The sequence below is a fragment of the Rhinolophus sinicus genome, linkage group LG09, assembly GCF_036562045.2.
Source record: "Rhinolophus sinicus isolate RSC01 linkage group LG09, ASM3656204v1, whole genome shotgun sequence".
In the NCBI taxonomy this organism is placed as follows: domain Eukaryota; kingdom Metazoa; phylum Chordata; class Mammalia; order Chiroptera; family Rhinolophidae; genus Rhinolophus; species Rhinolophus sinicus.
The window spans coordinates 108,895,621-108,917,142 of NC_133758.1; the positions used below are offsets into that span (position 1 = coordinate 108,895,621).

General features: G+C 34.7%; 1 protein-coding gene across 3 annotated transcripts in view; it reads left to right on the forward strand.

Moving 5' to 3' along the window:
- Positions 1–21,522, forward strand: part of SEPTIN7 (septin 7) — an 86,157-nt gene that overhangs the window by 7,976 nt on the left and 56,659 nt on the right. For 2 of the 3 annotated variants that reach the window (XM_074340997.1, XM_074340998.1), the window contains exon 2: positions 17,762–17,864. In XM_074340997.1, the coding sequence (XP_074197098.1) occupies positions 17,855–17,864 (10 nt within the window). In that variant the 5' untranslated portion in view covers positions 17,762–17,854. Of the gene's footprint in view, positions 1–16,393; positions 16,413–17,761; positions 17,865–21,522 lie in introns of those variants that run through there. The other variant, XM_019726311.2, reaches the window with a different exon arrangement.

Sequence of the window (21,522 nt, forward strand, 5' to 3'; positions counted from 1 at the left end):
CCTATTGAGTAGTTTCCTCATTGGTCTTATTGCTTCCAGTCTCTTCCCACTTCATTTAATATATCTTTGTATGATTATTGTACCCCAATCACTGCTTTCATAATTGGCCTGTTGTAGAATTTAAATATATCTCTGTTAATTTATAGTCTAGGCTTCTAAGTTTCTTGTTACACATACTATTTACAAGATTCTACCAACAAGATTCTAATTTTCTATTTGTATGCTAGGGCCCAGGTATCTGTTTTTATCAAGCTCCTCAGATGCTTCTGATTACAGTAAGGACTGGGAATCACTTACCTGCAAGATAAAAAACCCAGCGCCCTTAATAATAGCTGTCATCTAGTGCACATTGTACTTACTGTATGTGAAGTGCCAAATAGTTCATAAATACCTTGCAATAGTCTCGTAAAGATGTTATCCCATTCTAAGGCTAAGAAAGGTTATGTACCAGTACCAACCTGAGCATAGCCCTAAGTTACAGGAGATACTGAAATTCATATCCAGTTGTACTTTTACTTTATACTGGCCTTACGATTCTGTATTCCTTCATTAAAAACTTACATAATGAGGTCTTCCTTGGTTTGGTTTTTTCCTTCTAGTCAGGTCAAATCATGTTTTGTATTTTGCCTCTGCTTATGCTATTTTTTTAAATTAATTTTATTGGGGAATATTGGGGAACAATGTGTTTCACCAGGGCCCATGAGCCCTAAGTCTTTTTCCTTCAGTCTAGGCATAGAGGGTGCAGCTCAGCCAGTTGCCATTTTCAATTTTGGTTGCAGGCGGTGCAGCCCACCATCCCATGCGGGAATTGAACTGGCAACCTTGTTGTTGAGAGCTCGCGCTCTAACCAGCTGAGCCATCCGGCTGCCCCTGCTTATGCTATTCTTATCTATTTTGAAGTTCCATCATCTATTAAGGAAGGACCAGATCAAAACTACGCATTCTGGGAAACTTTTTCTAACTATCTGAGTCTTTGATGATCTTTCCCTTATCTTGAACTTTTAAAAGATTGCTCTTTTAATAGGTAGGCACAATCGGTTTTTTATGTATTATGAATTGTTTATGTTTAATATTAGAAATATTGTTTGTGTGGTAATATTGCAGTATTGCGATGATTGACATGCTTTTTTGAGCGCCCTACTGATCTCTAGCTTTATTATATATAGTACTGGTCTTGATTAGAATGTTGTTTTTATAATGAAATACAAGTTGAAGACCTTGGTTACAGATAAAATTAGAATTTGCGGTTTTGAGGTATCAAATTATTTTGGTTACTTTAGTAGCTCAACAAGTCAGGCTTTTTAAGTCTTTGGTTGTAAATTTATAGACATACATAATCATTTATCATAACTTACTAATAATTTCAACAATAATATAATTTGGTTTGCAATCCAGTTTTTTGAAAGTACTTTCTTATGAACTGTATGAGTGTGCTGGGGCTGCCATCCAGAATAGCACAGTCTGGGTGACTTAAACGGCAGACATTATTCCCTCTTGGTTGTGGGGGTTCAAATCCAAAATCAAGGTGTCATCAGGTCTGGTTTCTGGTGAGGGCTCTTCCTGACTTGCGTGCGGTGGCCTTCCCAGTGTGTCCTCATATGGCCTTTCCTCTGTGCACACGTGGTAAAGGAAGGAAATATGTCCAGTGTCGTTTCCTCCTCCTCTTCTAAGGATACCAGTGCCATGGGATTGGGGCCCCACTCTTATGACCTCCTTTAACCTTAATTACCTCCTTAAAGACCTTAGGTTCCAATACAGTCACAACGTAGGAATTTTGGGAAGAAACAATTCAGTTCATAACAGAAATTGAATTTCTGTTTTTCTATATGGTGTAATGTAGTTAAGTTAAAGAAAATGAAAAAAAACAACAACAGGTAACAATGAATACAATGAATACTTTGCTTACATTTTTATTAGGCAAGCAATGCTGAGATGAATATCAGTAAAACATGGTATGAATCATGGGATTCATTAGTCTGACAAGAAATGGCTTTGATGTCTTTAAAAAGCTAGTTTAAGAAATATAAGACAAATAACTAGAATTCTTTGATGAAACTATTATGTTGTGTTCAGAAAGAATGCTATAGCAAAATACGGAGTACATACACAGAGGGTACCAAAAAATGTATACACATTTTAAGAAAGGAAAAAAATATTAAAATTGTAATACTCAATGTATACCGGTAACAGAATATGAATACAAGTCATGTGTATACATTTCTTTGGTACCCACAGTATATATGTCATAAGTGCACAAGGCACAGTAGTGACTGATTAAAATGGAATAAAGTTAACCCTTTAAAATTTTTGAGTACGTTCTTGATACTTTTCTTATTCTTCTGATATTTTCACAAGATCTCAGATTGGAAGATGTAAGTCATATAATCTAATTATGCAAACAGCACTCTAATTCCCCCTGCAGCATATCTGTCAAGTGGCTGTCTAACCCTGTATGTACTGTCCAATACCTGTAGCCACAAGCATATGTGACTGTAGAGCACTTGAAATGTGGCTGGTTTGAATTCAGATTTGGTATAAGAGTAAAATACACAGGGTATTTTGAAAAGACATACTTTGGAAAAAAGAATATAAAATATCTTACTAGTTTTTATATTGATTGCATGTTGAAATTTCGTTTTGAGCATAGTGAGTTAAAGAAAATATACTACAATTAATTTTACTTGTTTCTTGTTGCTTTTCAAAATGTGACTACTAGAAAAATTTTAAATTACACGTGTGGCTTGTGTTGCATTTCTAATGACCAGAGCTGGTCTCACCTGTGAAATGCACTCTCTTCTGAAGAAGCACAGTCTGTCTTTGAGTAGCGGTCACTGTTAATTTTTTTCTTCCTATTTTTGTATGTATCTGAAGTTTGCCTTTGTACTCAGAAGTTCTCATTTACTCCTTGAGACCAAAAAGATGAATCTAATTTCTCTTTTTAATATTATTATGTAATAGTAGATTGAAAATAGCTCTCTGAGTCTTTATAGAGACTTAGTCTTTCCATTTCCTTTGACAACGTTTATATGGCAGAGGGATACATCCTTCCAACCATTGTTATTACTCCTCTCTGAACTTTATTTGGTACAGATCCCTGCTGACACCAAGAACTATATATCTTGTGATCTTAAAATTACAGATCAGAATACATTCCTTTGTCTCATCCTACATGTTATATAAGTCTCTTAATGAGAACTAAAGTTAAATTACCTTTTAGGGTAGCTTTAGTGATTTGTGGAGCATAGCATCAACTAACATGTCTCTACTTTTCCTCTTGTGCTGCTGTTGTTTTATCTTACTGCTTCAATACTTCATTTTATTTTTTTTAGGGGTACTTGTTGATTGAGTGGGTGGAATGTGTCCTACCATTTCCTTCTTATTTTTGTAGTCCCATTTTATAGTTCTGGTCTTAACTGAAAGTATGTCTTTCAGATTCTGGTTTGGGGGTGAGGAAAAAGAACAGGGTTTAAAACCACGTATTTCTATGTTAAATTTCATTTGGATTCCTAGTGTGTAATATAAAGTTTTTGTTAACCTTTCTCAGCTTTTATCATCTGCAGGTTTGACAAGCGTATCTTTCATGTTTTTATCAAAAGTACTAAATGATGTTATCTGGGTTTAGTTAAGGATGGATCCTTGTGTATAATCCTGCTGAATTTGACATACATCTAACTGGCTATTAATCCATCTTATTTTCAGTTTTCTAGCCTTTATTTCTCTATCTTGCCCATATTCACATCATGATTGAAATCTTGTCAGAATTACCTCCTATAATTTCTTCCTTTGTAATCTAATGACTTGTCAGAAATGGAAAGTACAGAACATCTGACTTACCTATTAAAAAGATGATACTGACTTGGGGTGAACATGAGTTCATTTTCTTTCTATACGATTCCATTTTTTTTAAATGGAAATGCTTCAGGTTCCTTAATAATAACGTGGAAGCAGAAAATAGTATAAAACTGAATTACCTCCAAGTCCAGTTAGCAAAATACAACAATGTTAAAATTTGGATGTGTTTTCTTTTTGGCTTTTTTAAAATAAACTTTTTTAAAAAGTGCAGTTGATGGTGACACAATTACATTTCTCATGGGTACTTAAGCTAAGTCATAGGTCGGTGTATGTTTAACTTTTTCAGAAATTGCCAAACTATTTTCCAATATAGTTGTAACATTTTACATTCCCATTAACTTTGTATAAAAACTAGTTGCTTCACATACTCACCAATACTTGGAAAGGTCACTCATTAATTGTAGTAGAATTCTAGGATAACTCATCATGATACTAATTTGCATTTTCCTCATCACTAATGGTATTAAGGATCTTAATCGTGCTTATTTGCCATCCATGTCTTTGGTGTTCTGTTGAAATCTTTGATCCATTTTTAAGTTGGGTTATTTATGTGTGATTGAGTTGAGTTGTATATTCTAGATACTAGTCCTTTGTTGACCTGTGCAAATAACTTATTTTTCATCATACTTTTAGCCACTATCTGTCAAATAATTCTTGCCTGTCACAATTATTACCATGCTGTTTGCCTTAATAGTGAATTTCTGTTTCTATTCTAACTTTTCAAAGTTGGATTCTTTTGTAAGGAAGAGCTGTTCTCTCATGTATTCATTCATTCAATTATTTGTTAACTGTTGGTATGAACACATGAATATTAACTTTGTCGTCGTTTTGTTTCTCAGGCTGTTCTGGATTTGACCATTGAGAGCTCTTTCAACTTGGCTCCTATTCATCCTTTCAATGTGCCCCATCAGTTTTTTGGAGCACTTCCTTACTTTCTGATTCATCTTGTATTTTTCCTTCCTAAGCCCTGGGATCGATCATTTCTCTAAGGAGTCCAGGGTCCTTTTATTTGAGCATAGTATTTAGGAACCAAGGTTTGAGTACTAGAAGTGTTCATTGCAGTTGGGTACCATTGTTTCTAGGTGTCTTTAGCAGATCGATCTAGGAAATCATGTAATTATATACAGTCACATTTATTTTCCTTTATGTATCTGTGTATAAATACATATTTACATGTGTATTAAAAACCATGTATTCATACTGATGTACCAATTCCAGTCCACTAACACAAGGTTTAGTCTAGTTATGCTCTTTTCCTTATTTGTAACTCTTTTCTCCAATAGTGAAAAACCTGTCTCTCATCCACAATTTATTTATGTATTTGTTCAATTCCGGTATATACATAAATGTAGTTTCAGAATTGCTGTTTAAATATATTTACTTACAAGGGTGTAGCGTTTGCGTATGATTCTTTTTGTCGTTGGTCTCATACTATACAGTCAAAATACTGTTTTTCAAACTTTGTTTACCCTATTCTCATTCCCCTTTTCTACCAGTTTCACCCATCCATATGTGTAACCAATCTCATTACTTTTTGGTTTAGTTTTTAGTTTCTTCCTATGTTTTTGCACAAATGAGAAGATATCGTGTTTCCCCGAAAATAAGACCTAACCAGAAAATAAGCCCTAGCATGATTTTTCAGGATGACATCCCCTGAACATAAGCCTTAATGCGTCTTTTGGAGCAAAAATTAATATAAGACGCGGTCTTATTTTCGGGGAAACATGGTATATGTAGGAAAGGAGATAAAAAATTGTATATGAAGGTAGTGTACAGATCATCTATTTCCTTGTTTATCTTTTGTCTATTTGTTTATCTTTCAAGCTGGTTGTCTAGTTCTCATCCATTTTTGAAAATGAGGTATTGAAATCCAATTGTTGAATTGTCTTATTGCTCCCTTCCATTTTGTTAGTCTTTGTGTATTTTGGGGTTCTGTTGTTAGGGGAATATTTATTTATAATTGTTATACCTTCGTGATAAATTAATGTTTTAATCAGCATAAAATATTCTTTGTGTGTGGTAACAATTTTTTACTTAAAAGTCTGTGTTTTAGCCATTTCAACTCCCTTTTTGTTACTTTTCTTTACCTTTTTCTTTCAAGCTGGTTGTGTCTGTGGTTCTGAAGTGTTTCTTGTGGGCATTCAACTATATGGTTGAATCGTATTTTTATTTTTTTAAACTTTTATTTATCTTAAGTGTGTTTTTCCAGGACCCGTCAGCTCCAAGTTAAGTAGTTGTTTCAATCTAGTTGTGGAGGGCACAGCTCACACTGGCCCATGCGGGGATTGAACCGGTAACCTTGTTGTTAAGAGCTTACGCTCTAACCAACTGAACTAACCAGCTGCCCCGAATCATGGTTTTTAAAAATCCACTCAGCCGGTATTTGCCTTTTGATTGGAATACTTAATCCTGTTACATTTAATCTAAGTATTGAAAGGTAAGATTTACGTCTGTCATTTTACTATTTGGTTTTTATACATTTTATGTCTCAACACAATCTGGCTCTGTTCATTTTTTCCCTTATTCTGTTTTGTTTCTGTATTCCTGAATTACTTTCTTTTGTTGTTGTTGTTAAGTAGATATTTTCTAATATACCATTTTCATTCCCTTTTTTCTATGTTCTTTTGAGATTGTGTATGTGTGTGGGGGGAGGAGGTTTGTCTTGGGGATTACAGTTACTGTCTTATAACATTGTAATTTGGGTTACTTACTACAACTCAGTTTTAATAGAATACTGTAATTTTGCTCCTGTATAGCTTCATTCCCTCCTACCTCCTTTGTTTCATTAGTGTCATACAAATTGTATCTTTATATGTTATAAGCCTTTTTACACAATTTTACAATTACTGCATCATAAAGTTGTCTTTCAAATCAGGTAGAAAAAGAAGAGTTACAAACCAAAGTTAATAGTTATACTATCTTGTATATGTACTTATGTTTACCAGTGATATTTATTTCTTCTTGTGGGTTTGAGTTATTGTTTAAAGTCCTTCCATTTCAGCTTGAAAGACTTTTTAAAACATATTTCTTGTGTAGATTTGACTGAGACAAATTCTCTCAGTTTTTGTTTATCAGAGAATGTCTTAAGTTATTTTTGAAAGATACCTTTGGTAGATATTGAATTCTTGGTTGACAATCTTTTTCTTTTAACATCTTGAATGTCATCCCTCTACTGTCTGTCCTCCGTGGTTTCTGATGTGATGCCAGCTATTATTGTTGGGAGTCCTCGTATTTTGTCATTTGATTCTTTCTTGCTGCTTTCATGATTTTTTTTGTCTCTGGTGTTTTACAGTTTGATTATGCATCTAGGTATGGAACTCTTTGATTTTTATCCTGTTTGGAATTTGCTGAGTTTTTGATGTGTAGACAAATGTTTTTCTTCAAATTTGGGAAGTTTTCTGCCATTAATTCTTCGAACTTGCTTTTGCCCCTTCCTCTCTCCTCTGTCTCTTTTCCTCCCTCCTTTCCCTCCACTACTTTAGAGACTCCTATTGTGTATATGTTTGTGTGCTTGATTTTGTTCAAGTCTCTGCTTTGTTCATTTTTTTCTTCATTCTCTTTTGTGTCTTTAAACTGGTGAATGTTGTTTAACCTGTATTCAAGTTTGCTGATTCTTTCTTCTGCCAGCTGAGGTGTTGTTGACCCTCTCTGGTGAAGTTTCATTTCAGTTGTTGTACTTTTTAACTTGAGAGTTTTTATTTGGTTCTTCTTAATAATTTCTCTTTATTGATATTCTGTATTGGTGAACATCATTCTCGTGCTTTTCTTTAGTTTTTCAGACATGATTTCCTTTAGTTTTTTAAACATGTTTAAAAGAGCAGATTTAAAGTCTTTACCTAATGTCTGGGTTTTCTTGGGGATAGTTTTTATTGATTGCATTTTCCCCCTGTGTATGGGCCATACATTCTTGTGGGGTTTTTTTTTTTGGTTTTTTTTGTTGTTGTTGCATGTCTCATAATTTTTTTGTTAAAAACTGGACTTTTAAATAATACTATGTGGCAGCTCTGATCAGACCCCCTCTCCCACCACCCCCACCCTGGGTTTATTGTTGCTGTTTGTTGTTTAGTGACTTCTTGGGAACTAATTTTGTAAAGTCTGGTTGGTTGTTTTTTTTTTGCTACGTGATGTCATTGAAGTCTCTCTTTGGTTATCTTAATGGTTTGGTTATCTTATGGGATCTACCAGGGAACCACCAGACAGGTGAAATAATGATAGTTCTTAGGGAATGGGGCTTTGAAGGAGCCTGTTCTGTCTCCTCCAGTTGCTGACACACTGCTGATTTTTGCCATTATTGCATGTTTTTGGTTTTCAAGGCTACTGTGCATCTGGGGAGGGGAGTTGAGAATGGGCAAGTTAAAATGCAACAAGAGCTGCTGTTTGTCCTGAGATTCAGCTCTTTTTATTGAATGGACACTCTTTGGATTGCTGGAAGCCTTTTGTTAATTTCCAGATTTCTGACAAAGTTGATTTTTATAATTTTGCCAGTTTTCTCATTGCTTTTAATGGAGAGAATTTTCTTTGATGTTTACTCTGCCAGTTTCTTTAATGCCATTTCAGTCTATGTCCTTTTAATTGTTTTCCAGTGTATACACAAGAGAATTTTAACAGTACGTAATACTGTGCCAACTCTCTAATACTGGTTTCCTGTGCTATCTGAAAGTAGAGCATTCCTGTGAAACCTTTCATAAACCGAAATAGTGTGAGAGGAAAAAGCAGTTACCGTTAATTTATATGGAAAAAATTTTAAGTGTTTCCAGACCCACAAAATTTCCTAACAAATCATACCAGATATGCTTAATTACGTCCAGTTTTACACTAAGTGTAACACCCTTACGCGCTCTCTTAGGTTTTTCTGAGAACTTAGGACACATTTTACTAATGGATGAACAAAGTAAATTGAAGTAAAGCACATTTGCTAAAGGACACAGTTCAACACTATGGTGGCTTCACATTGAGATGATGAGTTAGTTCCCTGGGAAGAAGCTTGGTGGGGTTGCTCTCACTGCTTGGAGTATGAACTGCACGTATAAAGGTTTGCAGTAAAACAAACACTGAATGCTGTTTTCCCTCCTCCACCCTTCACCCCCCAAAAAGGTCAAAATCCTCTGGATTTCTTTTGGTTAGTGAAAAGAGGTTCTAATGTAGGTCTTTCATAAAAGTGAAGTGGTATAAGGTGAGTTTTTGAAAAATGGTGGATGCCTGTAATTGTTTTTTCATTCAGTGTATTGTTTGTCCTATCCTATAACTTTTAGTGGCTGCATGGTATTTTTAACATAGGTGTACCATATATTTTGTTTCACTTGTTTTGGGAACTTGATTTTTACAGCTTTTCACTATTAAGAGTGCTTTGTTGAATGTTCCTAATTCTTTTATACTCCCAAGATTATACATTTGTGGAATTTGTTGAGTCTGAGACCATGAAAACAAGCTTTTGGTCTACATGCTCTTCATGCAAATGTTTTAAACCAGTCAGGTGGAGAGTGCCTATTTTCCCACATCCTCACCCAGTACTGGGTAGTATTTACTATTCATTTTAATTTGCACTCCCCAGTAGATCTTTTGGCAACGATGAAATTGTTGTATATCTATGAAATGTTCTATATCTAGTATGGTGGCCACTAAACCCATGTGGTTCTTGAGTGCATGACACGTGACCAGTTCTAAATAAGGTGTGCGGTGTTTCAATTATTATAAAAGAATGCAGGATAATTATTAATGTAAAATGAATCATTCTGATTTTTATATTGATTGCATATTGAAATAATAATATATATGCATTGGCTTAAATAATAAACATTATTAAAGTTAATTTCACCTTTTTACTCTTAACTTCCTTAAAGTGCCTACTAGAATATTTACAATTGCATGTGTGATTCACATTATATTTCTATCACACAGCACTGGTGTAGACTCTAGACCATTCTCCCTTTTAATGGCTTCATTTTATAATCATCTAGAACTTCTGTTCCTCCTCTAAAATCTTAATTTTATGACTCATTCACAATTTCACATTCTCTTAGCTATCTTACTTCCTTACTTCCTACCTTTTACCCTTGACCCTCTTCATTTTCGTTCACTGAAATTCTTCAACTATACTTGGCAGCTTCAACTCTACTTGGCAGCTCCCTTAATCCCTTGTACTTTTATGCACCCTTTCTGCAAAATAAGTTTCAAATACATCGTACAGTTGGCTTATACTTGAGTTGAGAATTGATACTGGAAAAAAATACCACGTATGCATTCACACAGATTTGTGGTCTTCAGCCTTATTGGTCTTCAGCCATAGTGGACAGAATTGCTTGACTGCCTGCTGTGTATTTCTAGGCTTCCCCTCTGTTCTTGTGGTTGTTGATTCAAATCTTTACCTCTTAAAATTCCCTAGTCCTCCCCTCCTCATTTAGGATTAAACAGGTGATTTTATCTCTGGTGCTAATAGAAAATCCTGTTCTCACTTCGGAACATTATCTATATCCTAACTTTCCTGTTTTCAGCCGCTTGTGTACTTGATCTCTTCCATTAGCATTTAAACAAATGTAGCTATCCTTTTTTTATAAATTCTTAAAACACTCCTTTGTCCCTTTGTTGTGTTATCCTCTAGCCTCTCCTTGTTCTTCCTCTGTTCTTCTGTATCTTTGTATTGACCACTCCGGAGCATTTGGTACAGGTGATCACTTCTTGAAGGAGGGAAGCCACTACACTCAACCTCCTTGAGCTGCTTTCTTCGTTCTCTCTTCCTCCTAGGTTTGTGTAGGGGATGGTGGCTGTGGCGGTGGTGGTATGTTGGTGTTGGCTCTGGCCTGCTTCCTACTTTGTGTACTGTGTTTGGTTTCATACCCTTGGCCTTTATACCATTTAAATTCGTTGACTTAAAACGTTAATATATGTCTAACCTACACATTTTTAAAAGATCTAACTTTTATATACACAGCTCCTACTAGCCCTTTGTCTCCCGAAAGTCCAGTTAGCACCTTAAACTGAAATGATTCATGCCTCGAACGATTGGTACCGTCATTAATCCAGTTACTCAAACCTAAATTCAGAAATCTGAATCTGAATCTTACCACCCCAAGTTAGTTACAGAGACCTGTCAGTTCATCTCATTAATATCCAACCCAGCACTGTCCAGAAGAATCTAATGCAAGCCACATATGTAATTTAAGCTTTTCTAGTAGACTCATTTAAAAAATTAAAAGAAGTAGGTGATACTAACTTTAGTATTGTATTTTATATAACCCAACATACGTAAAATTTTATTTTAACATGCAGTCAATATAAAAATTAAGACTTTCTTTCTTTTTGTTTTCATAAGTTTTTGAAATCTGGCACACACTATGCATTTACAGTGCCTCTAATGCAGACTAGCTGAATTTCGAGGACTCCATGGCCACATGTAGTTGGTGGCTCCCTTACTGACATTAAAGTCCAAACTTCCATTTCTCTTCGTCCCGCTACCATCTTGGTTCCAGTGAGCTGCTCTACCAGCTCTTGGGATTGCTACCATTCTCTCCTCCAATTCAGCCTCAGTTTTTGGGGGTGGTAATTTTCTAAAATATGAATGTGATTCTGCTTATGAATTAATGTAGTTGTGCATTCTCCTGCTTCAAATTCTTTAATGCTCTCCATAAACTGTTCAAGATGTGAAGTCTAATTTAATTCGTTAGCGTGGCTAACAGAGTCCTTCATAATCTGGCTCTTGCTTAACTTTCCTACACTTTAGTTCCTAGGCCCTGAAAATGAGTTGTATTGAAATGTTTGTAGTTCTCATAAAGAACCATGCTCTCCTATTTTGGGGGTGGGGGGGGGGCCTTGCGGTTACCAACTAGCCTGCCTGAAACCCATATTCTCCAGCACCTACCCACATTTGTCATCAGACCAAGACCTTCAGGATCTGAAGGATCTGATGCCAAGATAAGACAAGCGTCCTTCCTTGTTTGTTCTCATGGCCGTCCTTCTGCGTCTGCCTACCTCATAGTATTATATTATCACTGTGTTGTTATCATTACCTTCTAACTCACCTGACCTTACCGTTTTAGTTTCATAAGCCGGGACCTTGTTTTATTCACTTTACATCCCTAATTGCTAGTACGGTACATACACTGTAAGGATCAGATAACTAGTTTGAATGAATGAAAGAGTGGTCAGTAATTCTATGACTAGCGATCTAAATTCCAAGTTCAGAGCAAAGGAAAAAAAACATTTAAATTTTAAGTGATCTCATTCCTACATGTGTTCATAGAATTAGATATTGAAATCTTTTGACCAAATTAACCAAGATTCCCAAATAGAATTAAGGAAATAAAAGTTTTTTCTATCAGTACGTAATTAATTGCTCATGTCAGTAAAAGGGAGGAGCAGCAGGGGCATTGAAACTGAGACGTGAACCTTTAAAAAAATGCAAGGGAAGGGACATCACAGCCAACATTTAGGATTTCGTGCCTATATAGCCTTGTAAAGTCTTAGTGTCCTTGTTATAGTAAATCTAGAACCTAGGTGTTTGTGTACCAAATTATGTTTAAACTATTCCAAACAGTTAAATGCTGTTCTTTAACTTTTCCTTGGGTTGTGTAAGAGATGATAGGAATTTAAGTAAGTGCTAGACACTTATATCTGTGTGTATGATGTGAGGCTTTTGTTAAGAATACTAAGGAGAAAGCAAGTAAATTCATGATAATATCTTTTCCTTTTGTAGTGTGTATTTGTTTCTTTGTATTTAGAATTACCTAAATTTTAGGAGAAAAAAATTCACTTACTTTTGTCTGTGTAAAACAATATGCAGTCTACCTTTGTTTTAAAACCCAAAATAGTACAGATTGAACTTGAAGCTTTTTAGGGAAGACCAAATGTTTACCTTTGAAATTTAAAGTTATTGATGTAAATCTTGTACTTTGTAGCCTTTTTTTTTTTTTTTGGTTACAGTTACTAAGGGGAGAAATAGAATTTCTGGTCACATTAAGGTAATTTGGGCCGCCCTTCTCATTTTGTAAAGCTGCAGGGAGTTGAAGGTTTTTTATTAGACCCTATGCAGAATAATCTTAATTTTCCTCAAATTCTGATTTTTGTCAGGCTTCCAATCTGTTATAACTTGCTTTGATCCGATTTGTTGTTACTGAAAAGCATATGTAGCAGTTTTCAAAATAAGTTGCTGCTTTTCTGGAAAATTTATTAAAGCAAATATTAATATTCAGACCTTTAAAAATGATAATGGGATTTCAGATGCCAAGATTGTGGTAACTTTATTCTTTGGAATAAGGACAAATGGCAAGAGAATATAAAGAATTCTTAAGGATTCTAGTAATCTCTCTATTGGAAGCTGTTTGAAGCATCTTGTTCTTCGAATATAATTGGTTTCTAGAAGTAATGTTAAATAAGTTAAACACAAATTCCTGGACGTTGTATTCATGTTGACTGTTCCACAAGCAGTGAATTGTTGTAGTCTGATTTTCTTAAATAAGAATTTTGACATAGAAATTTGGCATCTCTATCGTGTTTCCCTGAAAATAAGACCTAGCCGGACCATCAGCCCTAATGTGTCTTTTGGAGAAAAAATTAATGTAAGACCCGGCCTTATATTGTATTATATGAGACCTGGTCTTATATTATAGTAAAATAAGACCGGGTCTTATGTTAATTTTTGCTCCAAAAGACACATTAGAGCTGATGGTCCATCTAGGTCTTATTTTCAGGGAAGCACAGTATGTAACTAAAAGATACTGTACATAAACATGCTTTTAGAAAAGATAATTTGGTAACTGTTTGTTGTTATGTAACCGACGTTTCAAATCAAGTATACTATTAAGACCTAAAGGTATTTTGGTAAATATACTTTTTTCTATATTCACATGCTTATAAAGTGTCACAGTTATATCACTCACACCTATAAATAATGTTTCTTTATCCAGAGATTATATTTCACACTGGCACTGTGAACATTTTATTTGTACAGGAAAAGAATCAGTGGGTGGTTAAGTCTTCTGAATTACAGAGTGTGGTCGATTTTTAGAATCCAGGGTGAGATTATTATGGCATATGAAAGGTCTATATGTTTTAGTCAACCAATGTTATATTGTTAGTATATTTCCTAAGTCTTTCTCTTCTCTTTGGACACGGTTTCTTCTCAGAAGAAAACTTCCTGAAAGTGTATTTTAGTCATTCAGCTTTTAAAAATATCTCCTGTGTATCAGCATTTTGCTGGGAATATAGAGATGAATGTGACATGGTTCTGTCTCCGTTTAGAAAATCAGTCATATGGGGGACTGACAAGTAACATATTTCATCTTAATAATTTAATTTAAATTAAATTAAATTATTTAAAATGTAAAATTATTCAAAATGTTACAACAGTTATGTGCAAAGAATTATCCACTCTCAACTTACCCTTCTTCCTCACTATGAGATGGCTCTTATCCAAAGGTACCAGTAACTTATTTACACATTTTATGGTCACGTCTTTGGTATTTCGTTTGACCCTTTGGTCACATTTAACACAGTTGGGTGACTTGAGCCAGTGCTGGTTCCTCCTCACTGACTGATCGTTCTCGGGCTAGAGTGCTCCAGGGCTCTGTCTAACCCCCTTTATCTATAGTCTCTTCTTGGGAATTTAATCCTCTCCTAATACTATCTATATGCTTCTGATTCCAAAATCTAGATTTTCAGCATCAACCAACCCTGGAATTTTTGGATTCATGTGTTTAACTGGACACCTACTGGACATCTCTTCTTGGATATATAACAGACACCTCAAACGTAACTTGTTCAAAGCTGTTTTTGATTTGGACAACTTTGGCCCTCACCTCCCAGTCTTTTCTTTCTCTGTTCCGTATTTTCCTACGAGATATCACTAGCCAGGGAGTTTGTTCAAGCCAAAAACCTAGGAGTTAAGTTTGGTCTCTTTTTCCTTCACCGATCAAATCCAGTGCATTAGCAGTGTCTTGATAATTCTACCTCAAAAACATATTCTGAATCCTGATGTCTCTTGGCTTCTACACCATCTAAATTCAGTGTCCCCTTTGTTTCTTGGACTATTGTGGTACGCTTCTTATTTTCACTCCTTTTAGCAGTGAGAGCTATCTTTAAAACACAAATCAGGTCAGGTCACTCGCCTGTGTGAAACCCTCCAGTGGCTTCCCATCATACTTAAAATAACATTCAGATTTCTTTTGTCTGGATCCCACATAACCTGGCCCTCTCCTGCCTCCCTGACCTCATTTTCTATCACTTATTCCCTGGTCCACTACTTCACATCATTGTATAATCATTCGTGTACCTTCTTTTTGTTCCTGGACGTACCAAGTTCATCCCCACTTTTAACGCCCAAATCATACTTTATGCCAAAGACTATTCTAGGAATTGAGGATAAAGCAGTGAGTAAGACACACGGGCAGACTCAGGCATGTTTCTTATGCCTGTTGTCTGGTGCGTTTCTTTAATATGCAACCTATAGTATTTTCTCTGACACGTTTTTAGCTCTCTCAGGTGGCTTTTTCTTCTTTGATGCCACAATTTATACAATTCATTTCATCTCTACCTTGATGTAGCTTACCTTCTAGTTGGAAGCGGGTTGGGGTAGAGATCGCAATAAACAAGATGAATAAAATGTATGTTAGATGGTAGTAAGTGCTAAGGAGAAAATCATAAAGCAGCAAAGTGCTGAGGTGATGAGTGGGGGGTTGTCATTTCAGATAGGCTGGGCAGGCAGCCCTCTCTGTGAAGGTGACATTTGAAAAGTCATCATCATCATCATCACGTCATCATCTGTTTCAGGCTGTGATATAACTCGTAGATTTGCGTCGGTATAGATTAAAGACAGACACTTCACAGGCATTTTGTCCAAATGTCTGTTTTCTTCGCTGCTTCATTAGTTGGCCGTCATTTTTGACAGCTCACATTTACTTCATTTTTCCATTTGTTACTACTTGTCATCTTTAACTTCATTTCCTTTCCTGTATCCATCCATAAGTCTGCATTGCTTCCAATTCTGAACTTTAATTAATGGAAATATAGCACTGTGTAAACATTTTAGCTAAAACATTTGTCTTTATCTGGTCTGGGCTCTCTTACTTAATCTAGTGCTTGACAAGGCAAAATGGTAAGAAAATTACATTATTTTTTTCTTATTGGGATTTAAACTTAGTCCCTGTATACCTTCCTGAAACTTCATACTTAACAGTTTTCCCACCGTTTCTTACAAAACATCAGGTGCAGGGCATAGTAATTGGCTTTATAAAAAGATAGGAGGTCTTCTGTTCTATATTTCATCAAGAGACACTGACAATTGGTTACAGCTCACTGGGCCTTCACAAGAAGGTATTATTTGACATGTGCAGAAAAAAAGCCTGCCCTCAATTTATTTGTAATTTACCTCTAACTTGTTGAGTTACATGTAAGTAACTTTAATTTTTCCTCTCTGTCTTTTGCTATGTTCCAATGGATTGCCTCTCCTGTTTGGACTGAATGTGTCATGTACGATTCTTGGAATTCCTCGTTTACTGTTCCTCTGTGGATCTGTTCTGTTGGAATCTGGAACGCTGGAATGATGGAAATGTGTTCTTTACAAAGTAGCTGTGAGTATACTAGATAATTTACACAGACCTTTTACCAGTCTGAGTTATCTTAAATTTAATCTACAGTTGGATGAAATATGAGCCAAGGAACCCTTAAATTTAATACATATTTTTAGTTCTACACACAGTAGGCTTTCAAATACTTGATTTTTAAAGTACTACATTCTGATCAGTATCTTAATTATTATATTTAAAGTTAGCTGCTCAATTTAATTGGTTTGCTTAGCTTATCTTCTCAACATCTGTATTAAAAATTAGTTGATATGAATAAAAAAGTAAAAATTAGTTGATATGAATGAAAAACGTTATGGACGATGGACTATTTAGCTACATATGTGATACTAGTGAGGAATGCAGCCTGTTCTTTGTTAAATCCAAATGTGTTGAATAAATAAATGCTTTGATCTCATGAGTTTTTTAAATGAGAATTTGAATGTGGTAAAAACTTTTAAGAGAAATGTGTACCTCTTAGGAATATTTTGCTGTTGTATTTTAATGATGAATAATACCTGCCTCTAAGTAAATTTAACCAGTAAGACTCTGCTCGGATAGTCTGAACTATGGACAGTTTTTTTCACCAATGGGTAAGATGAAAATCAGACTTAGATACTACACCAATTTAGGAATAGGTTTCTTTGAATTACTAATGAAACTATTGCTGGGGTCATCAAAGAATCAAAAACCATACAGAAAACTAAATTATAATTTAAGATCTAGATACATCTGATGCCCTTGATAACAATGGAGGTGGCAGGATCATGTGAAACATTGAAGTGACATAATTGGTCCTGGTATAACAGCATGAAAGACATTGTTTATTGACACTGATCATGAGAGCTTTCCATACTTTAGGGAAACAAATTGCTTTATACTCAACATTTTTATTTCATTTCATGAATAAGAAGACAAATTTCAGGACAGCTTGAGCTGTCTTGAAATGGGATAATTAGAATAATTCTTAATATAATTTTGGGGAATCTGAATTTTTTATTGTAAAATATCCTTTATTTTATTTTTTTAGTTGACTAAAAAATATTTTTAGATTGACTAGAATCTTGTTACTAACTTACTATAAATTGAAATATTTGCCCTGAGGCAGGTTTCTTTAATTTTTATTTTAGTCCCTCGTATTTTTATAATTAACCGTTATAGTGTCAGTCAACTCATGCTCAAGTCATTTTGTCCACTGCTGCAGTTAGCTCTTTCATTGGTAACATAAAATCAGTTTGATTTGCCGTGAATAATAGATCGTATAATTTTCTACAATAGGTTAATGAAGGGAATTTGAAATGTGTGACAGAAGATTTTTATTGATAAATGAATAACTTGACCCTTTTTGTTTTTCTCAGCAACAGAAGAACCTTGAAGGCTACGTGGGATTTGCAAATCTCCCCAATCAAGTATACAGAAAATCAGTGAAGAGAGGGTTTGAATTCACACTTATGGTTGTGGGTAAGATATGATTTCTCACTACAATTGAATTTTGATCTAAACTTTAAAGTGTTAATCAACTGAATGACTTTAAAACAATAGCCCAAGTAACTTCCAGGATCATGAGTTATATTTTCTCTTATTATGCAAATACATTTTAAAATTTAGCTTGGTGGCATAACGGAATTTATTTTCTTGCCTCCTTTTTTAAGATGGCACAATTTTGGAAACTAATAAAAGTTGAGAAGCAATGGAGGGTGGGGGAGGAATAGAGCGCTAGAGAAGTTCTCTGTAATTGGTAATGCTGCAAAAGGAAATAGCATCTGGTGGTTACTTCTTTTTCCAGGATAATTTTACTCCGTGGCTTATGTGCTATAGTGGAGTCATAGCACATGAACATTTAACTTAACCGTATGTGCTCTCGATTTGAAAAAGAAGAATGGGGTAGAGAATCATAAGCAAGCAAATGGTTTCCCTGGGAATTAATTCATTGAGTTTAACCCCTAGAGCAAGTGAAATATGACCTTCCTTGTTCTTTAATTCAGTCTCATTTTTCTCATGTTCGAGTTTTATCCTGTGAACTCCTTACCCTGCCTGTAGTCCATTTTAAGAGGTTGTCAAAGATTCTTTTGACTGTGGGTTGGTAACATTATCTATATATGAAGGAACACGTTACAGTATATAAGATTAGTAATCTTAAATAACAGTCTTAAAAGTCTATAATATTTTTACCTTATATAGACTGACTTTATAGAACCTGATTCCTAAGTATGATGCAACTTTATTGTATTTCTCTATAATTTTTAAGAAGGTGAAAATCAAAGATAGTGGATTGACTAGTTTTGACAAAGAAAATTGTTGATTTTAGGCCTTTATGTAGTATGCATTAATTTTTGCTAATATACTCAACTAATATTTTGACTTTGGTGTTGAATTAGATTAGTAGATTAGCTATCAAGTTCTTCTTCATTGAAGGGAAGAATATTTTATCAATTGACCAGAATATTTTGGCTGGTTAACTTGCCTGTCTCTGGTTGAGTAGAAGCATAGTGTTCTTAGCTTGCACATTGCTTCTGTGGAGCAGAGGTGGGTCTAGATGGATGGATAAAATGATAGAATATAACCTTTTCTTCCCTAGGTTCGTAACATCATTATATGTGAAGAAATACTACATCTTACCTTTACATATGTAGTGTTAGAGATCTTAAGTGACAAACTGTACACAAATAAAACATTTTTTTTAATTTGTAAGAAAACTCCCTTGGTCCATTAGGAGAACTAATGATTTTCCAAAAATTATTGATACTGACATTTTGAAAAAACTTGAACATAGACTTAGTAGGATAATATCTGGGAATCAAGGGCAGATATTTGGTTTAAAATCCCTGAGACATTTTTTCAGATGAAAAAAATTTAAGTCATCTGATCTTGATTTTTAGAGGAAATAGGAGATCTCTGAATGTATCTTATTTATTAGTTTTTCTGGTCAGTCATTTTGTCATCACAGCTTTTGTGTTTTCCTTGATAAGACTACAACTGAGGTTAAAGGAAAATGGGTGTTAAGATCCTTACTGTTTTCTCCACTGCACCTTGAACATTATTGTTTAATTAGCTATCTTTGAATAGACTTGTTGAGTGCAGGGACTAAAGTTTTCATCTATGTAGTTGTAATTTCTAACACATAGTCACGTTTTAAGTAAGTGTCTAATACATTCGTCTGCCTTTCAGAGGTTAGGCCAAATCATAACGGCATTGTTTGCAAATCATAGAAAGTTATGACTAAACTTGCTTTAACATATTTAACTTAAGAGAGTGCAAGCTATTCCTTAAGAGCTAAGTCCTCATTTTTGAGATTTTAAACTTAGAGCAGTTTTGGCTCTTACAGCAGTTCTTGGTTTAAGACTTACACATTGATACAAACTGAAAATCTATATTTAACAGTTGATTTGTTTATGAAACTCCTTGTCCTTTGTTGGGAAACTTTTTATCTGATAAGGTCCTGATAAGCAGTATTTACTGAGTAGTACATTCTTGAGTGATTTCTTTGTATCAAAGAGGCATAGTGTGTATTCCCACATTTTTGTCTCTTTAAAGGAGCCTATAATTTATATGACAACATAAAGTATACATGAAAAAATAAGTAACATTTCTAGGAAATAAATATGAGTCAGTAGAGTTTCACAGAAATTAAGAATCATGTAAGTTTAAGTGATATAGGAGAGCTTGTCCCTGGTTGGAGATTATTACTGCCTTATTTGAGGAGGAGTTAATAGGGCAGAATTTTAAGAACAGAAGTGGGATAGACATTGAGGGTGCAGTCTAGTTGGAGAATAATAGCCAACACCTTCATAAACATTATGTGCCAGACAGTGTTCTAAAATTGGCACTGATTTTAACAACAACCCTATGAAGCAGATATTACTGTAACCCCCATTTTAAAGATGAAGAAATTCAGGCGTGGAGAGATTAGGTTGCTTGCCTTGATCACATTGCTAGTAGATGGCAGAACCACACCCAGTCTTTCTCAGTTCGTCTGGTGTGTTCTAAGCACTGTGCAGAGACTCATCTGGAGGTACTGGATATAGTGCAGAGTTCAGCAGAGTGCCTTGAACTTGCACGATTTTAACTAGATGTTCTGTTTTCCGTAAAAAAAATGAAAGAAATAGAGACTGACAGAGAGAGAGGGGTGAGGGGAAATGAATGAATGGGAATTAGAGAACTTAAGTAGTGAGAGCAATTTTTTTCTGCTATTCCACTGGAATGAGTGTCTGGCCTAAGGTGGGTATGAGGTGGGAGAGATGAATTTTCTATTCCCCCAGTCATTTTCAGCTTCCACATATCTTCTTAGTTACTTTTTATGTGCTAAAAGACACAGGTATCTGTTTTCATGCAGGAGGAAAAACACATCGTCAGTTTATATGTAATTGTGCTTTATGGATGATATAAGGTGTGTTTTCAAGATTAATTTGTACTGCATGTTGACTTTAGAATTTGACCCCTATGATGTAACTTTATAATAGTTGGAAGTAAGGCTACTTTTTTGTTATTGTTCGGTATTGGCGTTTTCCCAGAATTTTTTCTGTGTTGTGTTTTGTATTAACTTGGTTTTTATATTGTCCATAAAATTTTTTGTCTTATGCCTTTTGTGCTTGATGTCCTCCTGCTTGATTCAAGGTTATTGGGTTTTCCACTCTTTTCAGATAATATAGATTAAAATTTTTATTTTGCAATTTAAATCCAAGTGGATTTTTTTGATGTGAGATGTGAGTGAGGAATCTGGTGTTAATTTTATTTTATTTTATATTTTAAGTGGTTAAGTAGTCCTCCCAAAACCATTATTACGAGCTCGATTTTTAAAAAATATATGTGCTTGGTTGGTTCTCCTTCTCAACCTTTGATTTAGTAATTCATTCTGTAGTCCTTCCTATATAAATACGACATTTTTGCAGTTATAAATTACAGTAATTATGTTATTACTTTTGTAGTAAGATTACCGGGGTTTATGTTAATTTAGGGAGATAGGCAAACAAGAAAAAAACATAAAATAATTACAGATTGTGTTATTTTCTAGGAAGGAAGTATACATATAAACATGGTGGGATCTATTTAGTCACCAGAGAAGACTTACCTTTCTGAAAAGGGTAGTAATACCTAGAATACATGAAATACTAAAAAAAAA